The sequence below is a fragment of the Limulus polyphemus genome, unplaced genomic scaffold (genome assembly GCF_000517525.1).
Source record: "Limulus polyphemus unplaced genomic scaffold, Limulus_polyphemus-2.1.2 Scaffold81, whole genome shotgun sequence".
NCBI lineage: Eukaryota > Metazoa > Arthropoda > Merostomata > Xiphosura > Limulidae > Limulus > Limulus polyphemus.
The window spans coordinates 795,527-816,705 of record NW_013665691.1 but is presented as its reverse complement, the minus strand read 5'-3'; the positions used below and the strand labels follow the sequence as shown (position 1 = coordinate 816,705).

The window sequence follows — 21,179 nt, the reverse complement described above, 5'->3', positions numbered from 1 at the left end:
CCAATCATTTTTAGTGAATTTTTTTTGAAAAACTTTATACTAGGATATATTAAGCTGTCAAATTACATGATATATATAAAACTTTATACTAGGATATATTAAACTGTCAAATTACATGATATATATATAAAACTTTATACTAGGATATATTAAGCTGTCAAATTACATGATATATATAAAACTTTATACTAGGATATATTAAACTGTCAAATTACATGATATATATAAAAACTTTATACTAGGATATATTAAACTGTCAAATTACATGATATACATAAAACTTTATACTAGGATATATTAAACTGTCAGATTACATGATATATATAAAACTTTATACTAGGATATATTAAACTGTCAGATTACATGATATATATATACATTTATATGTCTTTAAATCTACACGTAAGTATTTCTATTTAAACAATTTACTCTTACTTTTGTTATGGCTGATAATAATTCGGTTTGGAAGTCATTTTTATATCTACACATGTGTTATTTCTATTTACTTGTTATAGAATCTTGTTTTTATTTTTGTCAAAGATTTATTCTATATAATGATAACTTCTCATTATTTTCGAAACAGAATCAAATTCTTCTATGTTTTACCAGTAAAATTCTTCTTTCTATTTGAATTTTTTCTATTAACTTTATCTACCAGAAAAGATAGCCGTTAGTTTTCAGTAGACACAAGACGGTGAAAAGGCCTTTATCGCGGGCGTTGCTGGAATTGTAGTTTTTACGTTTAGAAGAGAAGGCTTTTATCAAGTTTACTAGGCGACAGGGGCATCCTATAGTTCTTTGTGTAATGGTCAGATAGATAATCTGTGACTGACTTAGTCTCAAGAGAGAAGAACTGCTTGACACTGGGATGGCAAGTTGGCTATATGTTTCTTTCATGGCACTATGCCATCGTTAGTGTGCACGACAAAGACTTTCCGGACAAGAACAGAATTTATTTCTCTCAAAACTCTAAAGCTGGACTTCAAAAGAAATAATTATTAAAAAAGGTAAAAGAAGTTCGAGAGAATACATTTCAGTAAAAGGTGATCACACACAGTTAACATATTTTTCCCAGAATGTTAATTAAGGACGAAAATATCTGTCTAATGTGTTGTAAGCAGTGACACAGGAAATTTGCACTTACTATACAAGTGAAATCCGGCTTTAAAATATCTAAAAAATTGTATAAAACAATAAAGAAAGGGACAACATCATACCACATTATTTAAAAACATTCAAACTAACCTGGTGTGTTTCGACAACTCTTTTTTTTTAAATTTTTTTATCGATTTTTGCAAGAAGTATTTGTGTAAATATCTAAAACTGTACCATTTTGATTCTTTATTGACTAACAATGTTAAAACACGCATTGCAGAGGAAAAAAAAAACCCGATAATACAGAGGAGAAGAAGACAGAAAAAGGAAATTCCGAAATGTTTATAGTTCTTAACTTGATAATGCACCATTTGAACTTATCCTACATTCTGCTGATCGAATCGAACATATTTTATTCTGTCTCCATTACGCTCGAATATACTCAGAATATTTTGTTTCTGTGTCTTCGGATATTGAAAACATATTGTTTGATTAATTTCATTAGAAACCAATAGAAGAAAAAATTAAAGTGGAGATTATCCTCAGTTTTACTTGTTTCATAATTTCCGTGCGAGACTATACAACGAGCTACCTGGCATAACCATTCCTAATTTCAAACCTGGCATAGCCGTTCCTAATTTTTAACCTGGCATAACCATCCCTAATTTTAAACCTGGCATATCCGTCCCTAATTTTAAACCTGGCATAGCCGTTCCTAATTTCAAACCTGGCATAGCCATCCCTAATTTCAAACCTGGCATAGCCGTCCCTAATTTTAAAGTTATAGTCCAGAGGGAAGGCAGCTAGTTAACAACACTCATCGCCAACTCTGGGGCTACTTTTTTCTGACCGATTAGTGAGATTTGCCCGTTACTTTTATAAAGTATCAACGGATTCAAAGTGTGGAGTGCATTTTATTTTTTTTAGGTAACAGGAAGTGAACGATGAACCCGTAGAATATTACGTTAAATTGACTTGTACGCATCTAATAGCCATAAAAGATGCATTTCCATAACTGAAAACTATGTTCTAAAGATGTGGGCACTGCCGCATAAGGGACAATATCTGCTTGTCTGTATCTCCATCTGTTTATGTATAATAATTTATGAGTTATGGACAAGCATTAAGATGTGATTGTTAACGGAATAACTGTCAGACAATAGCAAGCAGCTTGTCTTTTTTTAGCTTTAGCACCAAATTACTCTTATTTAAAGTGCAATATTTTATAAAACTAAAGGATCTTTTAGCAAAAAAAAATTAATCTTAATTTTTTTGTAAAATTAATTACTTCAAATAAAGAAGATTCTTTGAAGAATTGATTGCAGTGCACCTTGCAAACGTAATAGGAGCCTTTACGGGTTAAATTGCGATAACTTGCATTTTAAGTTCGCTGTTCCACCTATCACTCTTTTAACTATGTTTTGGCTATTTAAATATACTATTTAAAAACGATTTTCAAAAGTAACAAATAAAATTATACAGAACTATGATTGACATAGACCCACGAATGTCGCCAGTTTTGTTTTGGAAAGTAATATTGATTTCTCTGCTGTTTTCTGTCTAATACTTTCACTCACGTACGAAGCTCAAAGTTTCGAGAGCCTTACTTAATAGTTAGTTCTAACAAATGTATTTTTCCCGCAGCTTTTGATCACATAGAAGTATACTTTATTTCTTCCAGGTTTTGCCGAGATGATAAAAATGCAATAAACCAGTCAACATCTGCCATAAATATCCCTAGATGTCGCTTTCATTACTTTAAGCGAAGGCAAGTATTTCTCTTTGAGATCATAGGCTTTTCTACAAAATGAAATTAAGGAAGCAAATGGCAAAGACTGGATTTACTTGCATTTATTTCCATTTCATAGCAGAAAAAATACTTGCAAGAAAAAAAAAACACAAAGAAATTATTTTCAAAGCTGCTGGTAAGTCACAAATAAAATATCCACAATTAGAAAGACATTTCAAAATTTAAAATATTTATTATACATAATAAAAACAAATAATATATAAGGAAATCCATATAAAATTGAAGGGTAATAAAGGATACGTCTAATATATAATACATATAAATATGTAAAAGCCAGCACGGAGCTACTACATATCAGTAATTTTAGCATGAACCAGTATTGAAATACATACATATCAGACATTTTACTGTGAGCTAGTAAAGAAGCAACTATAATTCAGAATCTTTAATACGAAGCAGTTCAGTAAATTTTCTATTAGAAACTTTTATATGAACAAGTACAGAAGCAAATGAAGCTCACAAAGTTTACTTCGAACTCCGAAAGAAGCAAATATTGCTCAGAAACATTACTGTGAACTTATACATTAGCAATTTTACTATAAACTAGACAAAAGCAACTTTACTAGAAAAGTAAGGATATAAAAGCAATTATAACTTAGAACCTTATAAAGAACCTATACAGAATAACAGAAGATTAGAAACTTTACTATAAACTAGCATGTAAGCAACTATAGTTAACAAAAACTTTACTATTATCCAATAAAGAAATCACTATAGCACAGACATTTAACTATAAACTAATAAAGAAATAAGTATAGCACAGAAATTTTACTGTGAACAAGTACAGAAAAAACTACTTATCTGAATGAACCTCAGCATGAACCAACCAGAACGAACTACAGTTTAGGAAATGTACTATGAATCAGTAAAGAGCACCTATAGCTCCGAAACTATAGAAAGTTGAGTACGTTACATTAAAGTAACATTGAATAAGCAAATGAACAAGCCATGTGACAATCAAGGCGGATATAATGTTGCGGTGAGACAGCGTGTACCAGAACTACAGTTTGACATTATTTCAGGTTTCGTAGGTAGTGTGATGTCGTGAAAATTGATCGTTTTGGGGAAAGGTCTGTAATAGTGGTTTTCTACGCAAAATATTCATACATTCAGACCATAAAGATGTGTTCAGGTACATGATTTAGAATTTTCAAGATAAAGGTATCCCCCTTACTTAATGGCATCGGAAAGCAAAGAAATATGAATCAACTTGGGGTAACAGAACCATCCAGAAAAAGACCTGCAACAAGTCACACCCTTGTTGTGGCCAGCGAAGTGCGGCGTCTTGTAACAGATGTGAATTCACGAACACAAAAGTCAGTGGCAAAACCTTTCTACGTGCATTAGGCAACAGTAAGCAACATAACCCAGAAGGATCCCCTTAAGGAAACGAAGCCAACGGGGTATGGATTCACCAAGATATGGCTCCCAGTTACACTTCTCGTTCAACTGTTGCATACCTTAAACTTCAATACGAAGACATAATAGTAAAGTTGTCGAACGCACTGCCTATTGATTTGTGTGCATTAGGAAACTATTATTTTCGTACACTATATTAATTATGGAAAGTAAGAGGGAGAAGTGGTTTACTTTGGATACGATAGCCTTACGACAGAGTATTGTGCAAGGATAATGTAAAGTTCACGGTTGTCAGATAGAGCTTGATCTGACGTGTTGAGGCTCCAAAATTGCTTGAATAAAACATATTGAACCCTCTCTAGTAGCAAATATCGTCAAATACCGTTATTGTGATCCAGTGAACAAAATTATTTAGAAATATTTAAAGGAGCCAGTATAAAAACAATTATACTCAAAAATCGTTACTAGGGATAAGTGAAGATTCACTATAGTTCGAAAGTAATATAATTGAATATATTCTTTAAATACAAGTTCAAAGGACCGAAACCTGTATGACTGAAGTGTTGTGTTGGTAACTAGGTAGATAGGCTAAGATATGAAAATTAGCATACGTAATCAAATTTCACGGCCAAGTTGTTATCTGCTATTTGTTATTTTTCTATTTTTCATATATTGTTAATTGCCAGATATTTTTTCAGTGTCCTTAAAGCATTAGTCTCAATACCCACTTACAATAAAACTAATTCACTATCATCTATACTGCACAAAAATTATATCATAATTGGAATTTATGTCAATTTAGTTATGACAAGACAGGAATAATTTTGCTTCGTGTGACTTTAGTCCATTAAACGTGTTTTAGCATTAGTGCACTGCGTAAGCTGTTATGTGCTTCGCTATGAGCGGAATGCACTTCACGGGTGTCTGGCATACAGGTTGGTCTTGGGAAGGTTATTTCTAACCATATATATTCTATACAACGATACGACATACGTTTGTTGCTGCGAACATCCTATTCTGGCTCGAAACAGTTACACTACAATTGCGGCGAACCAGTATCGAGATATAAAACTTACCTGCCTGCTTGATTGTCTGGCTTGTTTTCGTGTTTGACAACAATACAGCAGTTTTATTGTAGCCAATGAGCAACTGCCTGCTGTGATTGGATGATTTCCGTTCGTCAGTAAAATACTCCAATATCTTCTTTAAGGTTAAGCCAAGATTCACAAATAAATTTGGAACACTATAAACTCTCAGATTCACTTGAAAGTGACAACTGAGACAAGATTATGTGAGACTTATTAATATACTACATGTTGACTGGTGACATTATTTGTATTTCAGATCGCGTAACTGATCATCATATGACGGATCTGCATAATAATCGATTGAGTGATTTTAAACATTATTTTATGACAGTGTTTTTGCCTTGTTATTGTTATAATGTTAAAATTCTGATTTTCGTTTAATGATTTTGTGCAGTGTAAAAAAAGCTGGATCTCGTGTTGAAAATGTTAGTACAAATTTTGTTATAAGTTGACAAATATTTAAGAACAGTAATGGAAGAACTCAGTATTTTTAAATTTCTCAGTTTTCAGTTTTGGCAGAGCTTTTGTAGTCAATACATTTAGTTTTCAGGACATAATATTGAATTCCTTCTTTATGATATTCACTATCGCGTCACTTGAATGTTATTATAGATTAAGCTCATCTTCTTGCTCAGAATGACAAAGCCAGCCCCGTAGTTTTTGCTGTTTTTACCTTATTATACAAAACTACATGCGTAATATACGTTCATGAACGTTTTGATATAAGGCTGATGCATCACCTGATAGTTAAAAGCTGTTATTGTGCAAGTCCCAAGGTACCTAAGATAAAGTCACCAACACAAACCAGTTCCGGCTAAATCACGGTACGTACCTTACACAAATATATACCTAGGCTTTCTAAAGAAAGTGCATACAGCTCAATCATTAATGGAAAAACCTGCGGCAGTATATATATACATATATGCATACAAACACACACACACGTATGCGTGATAACATGTTCTCGCCCTCTCTTTCAAGATTACATTCTCTTGGGAAATGTCTTACATTAGAGGGCATTTTGGAAATTAATGCAAGATGAACTGTCGTATCCGTAAGTTCAGCTTGCACGTTATTTACTACGAATGAAAATGCATGCATTAGGTCGCTTTTTATAAGTGAAAACAACGACAGCCATATACAATATCGTTGCATAACTAAGTTTTTGAGAGTTTGCAGTACGAGTTTGATAGCTAAGTTAAGTTCGCTTTAGACAGAAGAAGACATTCACAATTATGAATAGTGACATTTAATTGACAGAACTTGTTACCCCTGAAACCGTGGAAGATAGATCGAGAATATTAAATCGAGAAAAGATTGAAGGTTAACTTTATATAGAAAAGGTAAAAAAAGAAGAGAAACTACTGGAAAAATTCAAATTGATTTCGGAACGATTGAAAAATATTTTCTAGGTAAAGTTAATGTGAAATTTATACTTGGTGAAATGGGAAAAATATGGAATTAATAAAATGGGAGAACATCTATTGCAATTAATATACAAAAACGTTAAAGACTAAAGAAATAAAGACTAGGTTAAGGTACAACTGTTGTAAACAGAATATTAAGTATAGATTGATAAACAGGCAATATACGTAACTTGACAATTATAGATAAAAATGTAGCTCAACGAAAACACACCATGCAGAAAGGTGGCTTGCAGAAAACCAACAAGATCTGAAATACATTTTGACAAAAACAAAATACAAACTTGTTAAAACAGACTAGGCACGTAACAGTGCATAAACAAGCCAGACTTGTATCTTGACATCAGACCAAATATATAAGTGGACGAAAACAGACCAGATAATTGGACGAAAAACAGACCAGAGATGGAACTTGATATAAGTAGACCAAATATGTTTTGACAAAACAGATCGGAAATGCGATTGATGAAAAATATACAAGAAATGAAAACTGGTAATTGTTTGCTAGCTGTGCTCTGCCCACCACGGATATCAAAACCCGGATTCTAGCGTTGTAAGTCTGCAGACTTACCACTGTGCCACTGGCGGGGGGGGGGGGGCGAAAACTGATAAGACATACTATAAATGGAAATTAATGAAACTTGATAAAAATGCACTAGAAATGAAAGTTAAGGTAACCTGACTGATTGAAAGAGATCACGAATGCAAGTAGAGCAGAAAAACAATTTCATTTAAAGAGATCAAAAATACAATCAGATGAAAACTTAATAGGAGAGGAAAATTTATCAAAACACACAAGAACAGCATCAAGATTAAAAGAAACCAGAAATTTAATTTGATGAAAACAGACTAGTAATTAAAGTTTATTTAAATAGACAAAGCATTTAACTTGATGATAACAGACAAGAAATTCAGTATGATGGAAATCGACCAGAAATTTAATATCGTTAAAGTAGGACCGAATCCCAAATATAAAGGAATAGGGCAGAATCATATCAAAAGAATAAAGTCGAATTTAGCTTAATGGAAGCAGAGGGACGCCTAACTTGATAAAACATATTAAAATTTGAACGTGGTAAAAGTGAAACGGAAATCTGATTGGATGAGAAAAGAACCATGTTCACATCTAACTGAAACAAGGAGGAAACCAAACTTCATGGACACAAAATGTATAATATATATTAAATTAATAGTTCTAATTGAAGAACTCGGGCTGAAAGAACAGTTTGATAAAAATAAAGAAGTAATTAAAAATGCAAGATACGGGTTAGATGGTTTGAAAGATTGAGTGATTGTAAAAAGTAGCATCATAGGGTATTTATGCCTTATAAAATAAGATGAAACAACAATCTTAACCACAATTTAGCCACGCTTTAATATTTTAACAGATATAAATTAGACATGATATAACACTCCTAACAATCAATACAAATGTACTTTCATGATATCGAGGAACCCACTTGAAGTAAATATGTAGTAAAGACGGCTGATATGTGTATTAAAAACTTTTATTTAAAACACAAAGCAAGTAACAACTAAGCAGGTCGAAACGTTGTTACTTGTTTCGCGTTTTAACTAAAAGTTTTCAATACCCATATCAGCCGTCTCTGCTATACAAGTGAACTTTGACAAAGAAATTGTAGGCCAACTGAGACTGTTCCTTAAATGCTTTCATTTTGTTTAAGGTCGAACATAATCTGAGAATGATCTATTCTTAATATGTATACAATGCAGATAAGTTTTAAGGAAAAATCACTGTAACGAATTTGTTATTATATATTTATTTTAATATCAACGTTTGTTTAGATTAAGCTTATATTTAGAAACATACATAGCTTATACTATTAAATATGTATTGCGAAACTCCAGCCTATTCTCTAAGTTTAAAGTATCATTAACTCAATTTCAGACTATTTGAAATTATAATACATAACACCACATATTTAAAATTATTATATCTTAAAAACTACTTGTCATGGGGAAACCAAATCCCATCGAAGGAACAGCGAGAATCATAATGTGTATCCAGGAAAGTTTGGATATGGTACAGGGTGTTTTAGAAACTGTCAAATAAATTGCTCAATATACTTTCCGTCATTCTCAATTAGCACATGAAGCCTATCACTAAATGAAACCACTCAACACTATTCGTTCTGGATAGTGTTAATGTATTTTCGTAGTATTCTGCACATAGACACGCATTTTATTTATACCATCAAACTCATATTGTTCAAAGAGACAGAAATAAAAAAGGTTGCTAATTTAAGAGAAAAGCGATGTAGTGTAATGTGGTTTAGAAATTAGTGTTCGTGTTAAAACTGTACTCCTTGGCTGTATGGAACTGGTTATCTTTATTCTAAACGTGTCTACCTGTTAACATGCATCCCCCTTTAGCAAGGAAACAAAATAGTACATATTGTGCACATGTAATAATGACCACGAAGTTTAATTAGTTTAAGACGGCTAAAACTTGAATAAATAACAAAAACAAACGTTATACACAACGGTTGGACAGGATGATATTTGTCAATTTTTTGTTATGTCTTTTTGATTATTTACACAATCTTTTTAATTAATTTTATCTTACCTGACCTGATTCTTCAAGCATTAAATTACTTCTAAGTTTTATATACTGAACACTAGAAGTTAGTATACACGTAAAAATGTAACTGTAAACAGCAAACTAGGTATACGCGTAAAACTGTAAATATAAACTAGTGGATATTCACATTAATGTGCATAACATATATGATACCAAATATACAAAGAGCTGTAAAAATAAAATGCAGAAATTGAGACATATCTCAAATAGTAAATTTACTTAATAAATGCTGAAAATGATGTAGAGTTGTATGGACAAACTACAAAGATTGAGATGAATTTCGAGTTGTGAAGATATAGCGCCAATATTTATACTAAATATCAAATTATAAGAATACTAAGGATTAATCGAACTTATAAAAATGATACTTCAGGCCTCGGTCGTTGATCGTGCTCATTATAATACCCATAATTACACAATACTACTCACTACCGCAGTTTCCATTTTAACAAGTTACTGCGAAATATGACAAGGTCAATCTTAAACCACACATCTTAGCATACTTTCCACAGACCCACTACAGCACTTAAACCTCAGCTTCCAGGCCTACATTTATACCAAAAACACAAAAGCCTATTGGAGCAGCATGAGGGGGCTTGATAGGCAATATGGTTAAATGAAATTACTAAGATTCCTGTTTCTTCAACCATGTTTCTCACTAAACCCTAAATCAGCCATTGATTTGGTGATATGGATGAAAACTTGTGAGCTTTGGATTATAAGCCTTAGTCAACTTCTAATCCGTGTTTATTATCTTTTTAATGGTACAAACTTCATCGCAAACCCTGTTATGGTTAGAGGATTCTCTATCGTAACAATAATCTTCATTTTGCGGATGAGGGGTCTTTCTCCGGATTCGTTTGGGGAATGGTTTCGTTGCTATCCTAAATGTTTTACTGTGCGAGTTTATTTTGCTTCCATGGATAATATTAAAGTCTCCCCTTTTCGCAATGTCGCATTCTTTGGTTTTTACTTTGACTAACAATTAGGCTATACAGATATTGACGAAAGGTCGGAAACGACCAATGAACAAAATATTAGTATTATACTTGTTTCTCGATAAAGGATCCAGTGAGAGGGCTGAAAGCTCGCAAATAAAAGTATTTTAATGTAACGAACAGTCCGTGTATAATTCTACATGACTATGTTGTTTAAACTCGAAATATGCTGATTTATATAGAGTGATTTATCAGAACGAATGTACTCAGAGAACTTGTAATTAGTGCGATTACAATAGGAGGAATTACCAAGACAACTTACTCAGAAAACTCCATACTTGAGTGACTACCATAGGATAATTTACTGAAACGACTGTAGCCAGAAATTTCGTTGATATTACTTTAGGATGATTTATTAAAAAGATTGTACCTAGAAAACTTCTGATTTGTGTGACTAGGTTTGGTTGACTATCCTAAGAAAACCCCTACCTTAATTACTTATAGAAACCCTTATTTTTCGGTACTAATCGTTATATAAATGAGCGAGGCGAAGATCATTTGCAGAAAATCCTCAATTCCTTACTTATCATAGAATGATGTATGAGGAAGGAGTGTACCCTGAACTTGGGTTTCTTAATAACCTCAAGAAAAATAGTTCCAAACCTCTGAATTCAGCTAATAATAATTTTATATTAAACAAGACCAAATATTACAATCAGAATGTTAGTTAGTTAACACAATAGTAAGACAAAGATATATTATTACTTACCTCCTCTGTTTTCACTATCGGCAGGCTTTACTTGGATTGGACGGTTCATCTAAAAGCGTAAACAAAAAGCATGTAAGATAACAATAAAATGGTAAGTGGAACTGTTCTACTTCACATGTTAAACGTTCTAATATAAACTTGGTTCATAAAATGATTCTTCATCAAATTTCCTGAATGTTTATGTGTGAAAGTTCTTCTTATCAGTATCTTTTTCTTATATTCCGAGAATTGCAGAATACTTTAAAAGAGTTTCACTTCATAACTAAATGGCATATTAAGAAAAGCCACATGTAAAGGTTTTGGACAGAAATATTTAGAGTGTAGAGTAAACTTGCGGAAAATAATAAAAAATTTTTGTTTTAAGACAGTTATCAAAACCATGACATTAAATTCAGATTCTGATATGATAATAGTTTCAAACATAAAATTGCTATTATCATTTGCAAGCAATGACTTAATAGTAGTTATTAAAAAAAAAAACTTGTGGGAATAGACCACCGAAATTATTTGTGGGCTCTTCAATCGAAGACAAAAAGTTACGTTGGTAAAAAGACCCTATTAATAAATTTCGATTTATGGCTTTTTTAGTTTCAGCGTCTGTAGTTATAAACTTAAAAAGATACTTACTTGTATAGCAGTATGTGATCCTGAAACACATTAAAAGCTACTTCTGACTAGTAGATGTCTACCCAATCGATGTCGTGATAAAATATGATAGACCACCACAGCATTGAACATGAAACTGTTTTTTTTTCAAAACACTGTTTATTGAATAATTCTGTAAACGGTAAAAACCAAACACACATAGAAACTCTTGAAATAGTTAGTATTTCGAAGGAAAAATACCACCAACTTACTTCGTGGAAAAGTAAACGTAGACTGTGCGTTTTGAAATAGAATAAATTTGATTTAGAAATGAATTCTACACGTGTGAAACATAGATCTTTCGTGATTCGTCCTTTCTGGATGTTGTTTGCCTCTCTTCAAGTAATGAGGTTGGTATATGTAAACAAAGTGAGCTTTTACGTTATAAGCAAAACAAAAATACTGTGATAAACCTAGCACGGAACTGAAAACTCTAAGCCAATGGTGGGCAATCTGCGCCTACCTCTGCATCCTAAAAAAAAACAAACTTATCACAACAACACTTGTTTGTTTGTTGTTAAGCCCACCAAGAGTATCGAAACCCGGTTTCTAGCGGTGTGAGCACTCAGACTTACAGCTAAGCCACTTGGGGCTATCACAGTATCACAAGTAGTTTGCAAGAGCTAATGGTGTCTGTAAGTGATGATAGCAGGTTAGGTCTGGATGTATTAACGCTGGCAAATTAAAATATAAAACTTGATTATTAATTTTTTTGTACACCTTAAGTAAGGAAAAGGTAGTAGTCTGTTACTGCCGTATCGTTTTTGGTTTATGACTGGTGGAGGAAATCTTGTGACCCTTGATAGTGTTTGATGGCGGCGGGTGAGTTCTGCGGACTAGTTAAAGTTGGTGGCCTCTGCTCTGAGAATTCTATAAAATGTGCTTTTATTGGACTAACATTGGAAACACGTGCTATAAGTTTCAAACAGTAGATATATATAAGTATGTATAAAGCAATACAATTTCATCAATTTTCGATAATGTTATCACATCCTTAGGATTTACAGTAAATTAGCACGATGTTTTTTATTTTATACAAAAACAAGTATTATCGTAAACAAATAAGCTTGCAACACGAAATATGACAAAAATGTTATACATATTTTGATTAGAACTTTTCAGTGTTCAATCGATTTGTTTCTCCACTACTGTCTGATTACGTCATCAGTTGGTTCGAGAATAAGACACTTACTGTAGTTTGTCTGCTTCGAGAATAAGACGTTCAGTGTAGTCTGTTCATTTCATTAGTCGATTCGAGAATAAGAAGCTCAGAAGTCTGGCTACGTCATCAGTTGATTCGAGAATAAAGCGTTCAGTACAATATATGTCATCAGTTGATTCGAGAATAAGGCGTTCAGTACAGTCTACGTCACAACTGATTCGAGAAAAAGATGCTCACTGCAGTCTATCATTCCCCAGGTAGTTCAGCTGTAAGCCCGAGGGCTTATAGCGCTGAACTGCGGGATTCAATCCCAGTTGTAGTCACGGCGCAAATAGTCCTTTTTAAGACTTTGTGCTTAAAACTAAACAAACAAATAAATAAACAACCAAAACAGTATGTTTGTGTCAACAGTTTAGAGAATAAAGAATTCAGTGAAGACTGTCTTCGTCATAATCTTGTTCGAGAATACTTCGTTCAACGCAGTCTGTCTACGTCATCGTTTGGCTCGAGAATAAGAGGTTCAGAGATCTACGTGACAATTATTGGGCAAATAAGTTTAAAGTTAGAACAACACACACGAATATATATATATATATCGATTATCTTTAGAAAATTGGTACTATCTGTAAAATATACGATTCTGACTGAGGTTTCTATAACTATACATTATCACTGAACTTTCTTACTATAGCTTGAAACATATTAATTCATAGTTTAAAAGATGAAAGGCTAACGTCATTTGCTTTATTTGTATCATACGACAATATTTTACAGTTATTTTAGGCTTACATGGGGGTTACATAGAATTTACTTCGTTTAATTTCGCACGTAATTTACATATTGCTTCACGGGTTTTGCTTGGTTAAAGGTTTTTTATGGACTTCACTTAATTTACATTATATGAAGTGAGCTTACACGAATTTTTTCAAACGTTACTATGTAAACATGGTAATTTACAGACTACTTGGTTTACTCGAATTCTCGGATTTTCACGAACTTTACTAAATATACACGTTAATTTACCGGATTTGCTTCGTTTACACATGTTTTTACGAACTTTGCGAAATATATACGAAAATTTGCGGGTTTTACTTGGTTTATACGGGTTTTCTCGAACTTTACTAAATGTTGTATAAGAAGTATATAATGCATCTCTTTTCAAGATCACAAAGAATTTTTAACTTTTCGATTATAAGTGCGTGTGAGCACGCTTAGAGGTTTAACAATAGAGAGCTGGCTATGGACTGTATCTAAATTACTGTTGCCCTAGTTACACACATTGTCATAAATCATTCCTCTTCGGTGTCACTAAATCATCCTATGAAAGACATTGTTGTAGAACTGACTTTATTTGGTTCTTGTGTTTTACACAGAGGTTTACAGGCTTTAGCCTTTATTTTGCCTCTCATCAGTTTTTGTTGTTGGATGCGAACTGTACATGAACCTTATGAGTATGTTCAAGTTTCGTGTTGTAATGATGTAAATAATGATATAACCCATTTTTCTCTAAAGTTACTTACATTAATATTATTGGCTACAATATTCAAAATAACTTTGAATATTATTAGAATTATTTGTTATTGTTAAATTTTCGAAGATTATTTTGCATTGTTAGCTCTGTACAGACTAACTTATATCTTCTAAGCTGGATTACGAATAAAATTATCAGTAAAAGCGCGAGTATCCTAATAATGATTGAATGCATTTTAATCATTACAGGTTTAAATTTCTTGTGTGTTTATTTATGACCTTACTTACTTCTAGTGATCTTGTGATACAGAATTAGTTTCCTCAACTTATAAGTTACACTTTAGTTGTGATTAAGATTAAATTACTTTTGATTATTAGTTTTTTATTAATTGCACGTTTAAGTTGGTTCACATATTGTTTCACTGAGTTTACCTGGCTCACGTGTTGTATTACGGGTCACGTTTGGTTCTCATGTTTTACAGATTGAAGTTAGTTCAGTTCTTCTTACGGATGTAACTTGGTTCTCATGTTTTACAGATTGAAGTTATTTCAGTTCTTCTTACGGATGTAACTTGGTTCTCATGTTTTACAGATTGAAGTTATTTCAGTTCTTCTTACGGATGTAACTTGGTTCTCATGTTTTACAGATTGAAGTTAGTTCAGTTCTTCTTACGGATGTAACTTGGTTCTCATGTTTTACAGATTGAAGTTAGTTCAGTTCTTCTTACGGATGTAACTTGGTTCTCATGTTTTACAGATTGAAGTTAGTTCAGTTCTTCTTACGGATGTAACTTGGTTCATATGTTTTTAATGGATTTATTTTCTCGCATGTTACTTTGGGAGTACTTCGCGTGCCGTATTGCAAGGTTTTACTAGGTTCATGTGTTCGTTAGAGCTTTTGTTGGTTCTCACGTTCTTTTAAGAGTTTTTACTTGGTATAAGTGTTTTGTTAAGGGTTTTACGTGACTCATATATTGTTTTAATGGTCGTAATCGATACATATATTGCTTTAAGGGCTTTATCGTTTCTCATTTTTTGTTTCAAGGTTTTTACTTCATACATACATTATTGGAGGGTTTTTACTTATTTATACTTATTTATAATTTGGTTTGTTTTGAGCAAAACGCCGAATCTCTTCTTCTAAGAATGTCGAAGTTGTTTCGTCTTCTGATTCAACTGCTCTAGTTGTTATGGATAAACATATATTCAATTCAAAGTAAAATACCTTTGGCCTAAAAAAAATAGAAAATAAATAAATCTCTAATAAACAGGCATAACGGTTTCATTGGAATCAAAGATGGTAGTAGTTGTTAGACAAAAAACGTTTTCTATGTTAACAAAAGGGAAGATTGCATACAATTGCTTATAGATTAACCTTTTATCACAATATAAAATGATTACCTTTCAGATGTACTAAAAACACATTTAAAATGTATTAGTTTAAGCAATGTTTTTTTTTTATATACTTAATGTTTTGAAGGGCAACTAATTTTGGAATGAAATACAAATTAAAGTTTGATTTGCTAAATCCTGATTAGCTATTACTGGTAGTTTTGGTTTAATACACTTTCTACTTCCCCAGAGTTCAGATCCCCATATATTATAATTAATACGAAATTACTTTGTGATCTATAGAGGACACTAATAACCATCAACAACAACTAGACAACGACAAATTCACTGCAAGTTTGAATGGTAGCATTAAACTCAACGATGACACAGTAAACACGGAAAATATAATAGTTAAGCAAAACTTGCTTTTTTACTCACTTAATATACTTAAAAAACCATAATGCTATTCATATATTTTATACTTGAAGAAAAGATGATAGATAGATAGATGGATAGGTTGATAATAGGCTTTACGAGGTATGACATATTATGTATTATATATATATGTGCTTCTACTCTTCTGGCAAGGACCAATTAAAAACAGCTTGAATTTCCATTACATTCTGATAAAAAATTATAATTCCTAAGAAATAATTATAATCATGAAAACACGTTCAACTTATGTATCAAGGTTTTTTTATTAAAAAATTCTTATGCAAATTTCTTAGCCACTTTCAAAGTTCCATTAAACAATTTTGTTTCTGAAGTTTTTGTAAATATCCCACTCTAGACGTAATGGTGTACTCCCGCCCCCCCGTTCTTAAGCAGAACCACCATGTGAACATACCAGCAGATTTACCCTGCACGTCATGTTAGTCTACGGTGTAATTACATCTGCTATTTTTGGAGAGGACGGTAAAAACGTACGAGGTAACAAAGTGCAGCCTTCTTAATCTTCATCCAGGAGAAAAAAACAAAAACAAAAAAAATGTAACACGAGAAGTGATGAAACATATCGCTTTCTAAACCTAAAATACCGCCTCTAACACCAACGATTTTATACTCCAGACCACAGGTGTCGTTCTAATCACTTAATGTCTTCCTGAGCTGAAAATATAAACACGCTTTGATGCCTTTGCTCTTAGTATGCTAGTGGGCGTTTGTTTTTACTGCAGTAATTTATTTTCATTTTCCAAACTTTTAACTTGCTTTTCCAAACAATCATTTTATGTTAAAGCAACCAGAAAATGAAACGTTTTTTTTTCGTTGTTTTTCAGTTAAGATATAAAGGCGTGTTACTAAAAGTTTAAAACTTTAAAACTAAAAACACCCATTTTTTATGTTTAAACTTCAGTGAATTGATAAAAATTTCAAACGGAGCTAGGCTTGGCTATGAAAAATATTTTAATTATACAGCTTAAATTTCAGAAACTTTTTAAGTTTGTCTTTTTTTTCGATAAGCTAGTTCAATTTAAATGCAAATCATTCGGCCAGACTAACTTGTTAAAAATTAATTGCACGATATGAAAACAGTCGTCTATAGATTCAAAAAATACGTTTTCAGCTTTTGTGGTTATAATTTAAAGTTTTTGAGTTGACCTTAACCATCACATTACATAATGAGTATTGAGAGCAACAACGTTTTTTGAGGAATTGGGCTGTAAGTTTTCTAAGCATAGCTGACAAGATGTGGTAAAAGTGGTGGAATATAACACACCAAAAAGGTGAGATATAAAGCATAGTTTATTAAGTACATATGGCATAACTCAGGGGTGCCCAAGTGTTTTAGCCAAGTGTAAGTTGCTGAGCCTCTTTCTCCCAAATGATATAATAGCAGAAATTTTAACCAAAAGCTACTCTGAGGTACTTTATTTTCATTGTAATTTGTTCTTTGACAAACAAATCTGAAACATAAACAACGTTGTGTCGTCATGTTTATTACAATAAACAAATGTTCGCTTGAAAGATAATGCTCTATCCGGAAGATTTAAAGATAATATTTCTACATGTGCTGAGGCCCTCTTGACAGGTAAAGTCCATACCTCCACAATGTGTATACCCTAAAATATCAGATGTACTCCACACCTCCACAGCTTGCACCCTAACGTATCAGGTAAAGTCCATACCTCCACAATGTGTATACCCTAAAATATCAAATGTACTCCACACCTCCACAGCTTTCACTCTAACGTATCAGGTAAAGTCCATACCTCCACAATGTGTATACCCTAAAATATCAAATGTACTCCACACCTCCACAGCTTACACAGCATATCTAACTTGTCAGTGGGTCTGGAATTGAGGTCTGCAAGATGTTCATACGTTAGGGTGCAAGCTGTGGAGGTGTGGAGTACATTTGATATTTTAGGGTATACACATTGTGGAGGTATGGACTTTACCTGATACGTTAGGGTGCAAGCTGTGGAGGCGTGGAGTACATCTGATATTATAGGGTATACATTTTGTGGAGGTATGGACTTTACCTGATACGTTAGGGTGCAAGCTGTAGAGGTGTGGAGTACATTTGATATTTTAGGGCACAATTTGTGGATTATACCCAATATATTGTACAAGCTTTGGAGGTGCGGACTATAGTTGACATGTTAAGCGCAGTTTATAAGTGTTAGTGTATGTTTGATATGTCATTGTGTAAGGTGTAAAGTTACGTTAAGGTGCAAGTTGTAGAGATGTGCAGTAAATATGATATTTCAGGATGCACCTTGTGGAGAAGTAGAGTTTATCTGAGTTGTTAGAGTGCATGCATGAAAGTGTAGAATATATCTGATATATTAGGGCGCAAGCTGTAGAGGTGTAAAGTATATCTGATATGTTAGGATACAAGTTGTGAAGTGTACCTGATATTTTAGGGTGCAAGTGTGGATTATATCTCATATGATAGGGTTTTGCTTGCGAAGGTTTAAAGTGGTAGAGGTATAAAGTATAGCTTACTTATTAGAGTGTAAGTTGTAGAGGTGTGTAGTATGCTTGATATGTTAGGGTGCAAGTTATGTAGGACACACACACATTGCTAAGGTGTTAGGGGTTATTATCTAATATAATAAGGAGAAATCGTAAAGGTGTGTAATATACCTGATATGTTAGGGCGCAAGTTGCGAAGGAATGGAGTACATCTGATATATTAGGGTGCACGTTATGGAGGTATGGAGTATACCTGATATGTTAGGGTGCAGTTTGTAGAGGTGTAGAGGTATACCTGATTTGTTAAGTTTCAAGATGTGTGATGAAGATAAGAAATCAAGGAATAAGCTTTGGCATATAACTGAAAACGTAAAGTGAACGAAGAGGAGTATATACGTTAAAGAAAAACAGTATGGTGTGGCTGACTACTTTTAGTAATAACGCAATACAGGAAAGGATAAATCAGCCAGCAATCGCAATCGATCGTTGAATATTACTATAATTCTGGACGAATGATGTCCCGAAAGAGATCAATCTTAAAGTAAAAATAACACCACAGTGAGAAAGATACTGGATTTCATTGCTGTCAAAATTTGAGTGGGTTTACAGAACGGTATAATCTTCTCTTTCTTTTAAGTGAAAAGTCGAAGACCTAGAAATCAATAAACCAGGAGAAACACTATAGTTTTGATCGATCACATGAAAACACACCAAAAGACTGAAATAGGATCAAATTTATTTGGCAAGCGAATTATGTTTTTAATGAACCCCAAAACCAATAATCATATTTAGCAGATACAGTCTATAGCCCATTGAATTATTCTAATTTATCTAAATTAAGACTGAAAAAAAAGTTTCCTGACCGCAATCATCGTTTTGGATATGTGTGGTTGTTTTAGAAACTGTTGCGTTCCTGATGTTGTGTGTTTAAGAGCTTTAGGTGTGCCATACTATTCCGTTTTATAGAACATATTGTATAAAGAAAACTGAAAGCATGTGCCAATTGAAATTATACGTATAGTGTGGTACATAATTATGAGAGCTTGCTACCAGTATACACTTGGTTTCTCATACAACGTTTTTAGTACAAATTATGTCATAACAGAATATCAAAGTATATGATTATATTTCGTAAGATACATTATGTTTCAGATCACAACAAACACTGAACAACTGAGAAGAGATTAAAATAAAAACGCACATCCTTGTGACACGAGTTAAGTTTAATGAACCAAACAATTAGCATAAATGTTTTGAAATAAACGTGGTCAAGGGTTAACTTCTTAGGTCTAATGTCATAAGTTTCACATCTCAGAGAGGGTAGTAAAAGTAAACAGCAAATATTTTGGATGTTCTATTGGAAGTGATATATATGTATATAGCAGTGACTAAAATGATAAGGCAGATGTTTTACAGTACATTCTATATGAAGTTATTTACATCATGGTAAAAATAAAATCTGATACCATTCACCGAGTAGGACAAATAAGCACAAGAGATTCATTGATATTAATTTTCTTTACACGAAAAGTCTTTTCAAAGACATTAGGATAACGAGACTCTTCGTAGCGGAATTGAGAAGGATTAAAAAAATAAAAAAGGAAAAGTGAAGGTGATTGAATTAATGGGCGTGCAAGTATACCACTGTCCAGCGCTATGATGGATATCTGATTGCCACTTTGGAGGCCTCATTAGTATCCCCGAGACACGAACGTACGTGTATGGCGTGATAACGAGGGATTCTTAGAGAATGAGTAGACCGTTACTATAGAAACCAAGACCCATGAAGCCATTTGTACTGTAAAACTTTGCAGTTTGCCTTTAAAGAGGACAACTGACACGAAGAAACAATTTGTTTGTCTAATTATCGTTTCTAAAGTAATTTGCACTTTAATACTTGCTTTCTCTAGAGAATTGGCAATAATTGAAGAAAACTATTAAATTTCGCTGTGGGGTCCTGGAAAAGTATTTTTTTTCCAAGATTACGTGAAATGTAATAGCAATTTGTGATTCAAAAGAGCAAGAAGAATAATTAACAGATAATATTTCTAACCACATAAAATATTGTGCTACTTTTAAGAGTATAGAAGAAAGGGAACTATCTTGAACATAATTTAGTAACCAAATTTGATATTCCCAAATGTGTGCGATATATCTTAAATTTTAGGTACACATCGACTAGCATTTTACAAACTACTCGAGCGCTTGTTTTAATTTTGCTGCCATCTGTCGTCTGATTTTATAAAAAAAATGAGAGAATGAAACGAAATGCTAATTAACATACACGTACCTTCAGTATTAAACAATGAACACTAATCTCCAAGTATATATGCAAGTCTTTGTCTTTTTTACTAAATTACTAGCCATTCCAGATGCCCACCAGTAGCACAGCGGTATGTCTGCAGACTTACAACGCGAGAAAGGGGCTTTCGATACCCATGGTGGGCAGAGCAAAGATAGTCCATTGTGTAGCTTTGTGCATAATTACAAACAAACCATCCCAGATAATTCAATTTTCACTCTAAAATTGAAGAATATTATCAAAAGCAAAATAATTTTCTATTCT

The 21,179-nt window shown here is 32.8% G+C and overlaps 1 protein-coding gene across 4 annotated transcripts in view; it reads right to left on the bottom strand.

Moving 5' to 3' along the window:
• The window catches only part of LOC106467559 (CUGBP Elav-like family member 4), a 477,292-nt gene that overhangs the window by 87,712 nt on the left and 368,401 nt on the right, over window positions 1-21,179 (bottom strand). For all 4 annotated transcript variants that reach the window (XR_002612565.1, XM_022396447.1, XM_022396438.1 and 1 more), the window contains one exon: window positions 11,086-11,134. Coding sequence is in view for 3 of the 4 variants with exons in the window: in XM_022396447.1 (XP_022252155.1) it covers window positions 11,086-11,134 (49 nt within the window). In the remaining variant the exon portion in view is untranslated. The remainder of the gene's footprint in view (window positions 1-11,085; window positions 11,135-21,179) is intronic.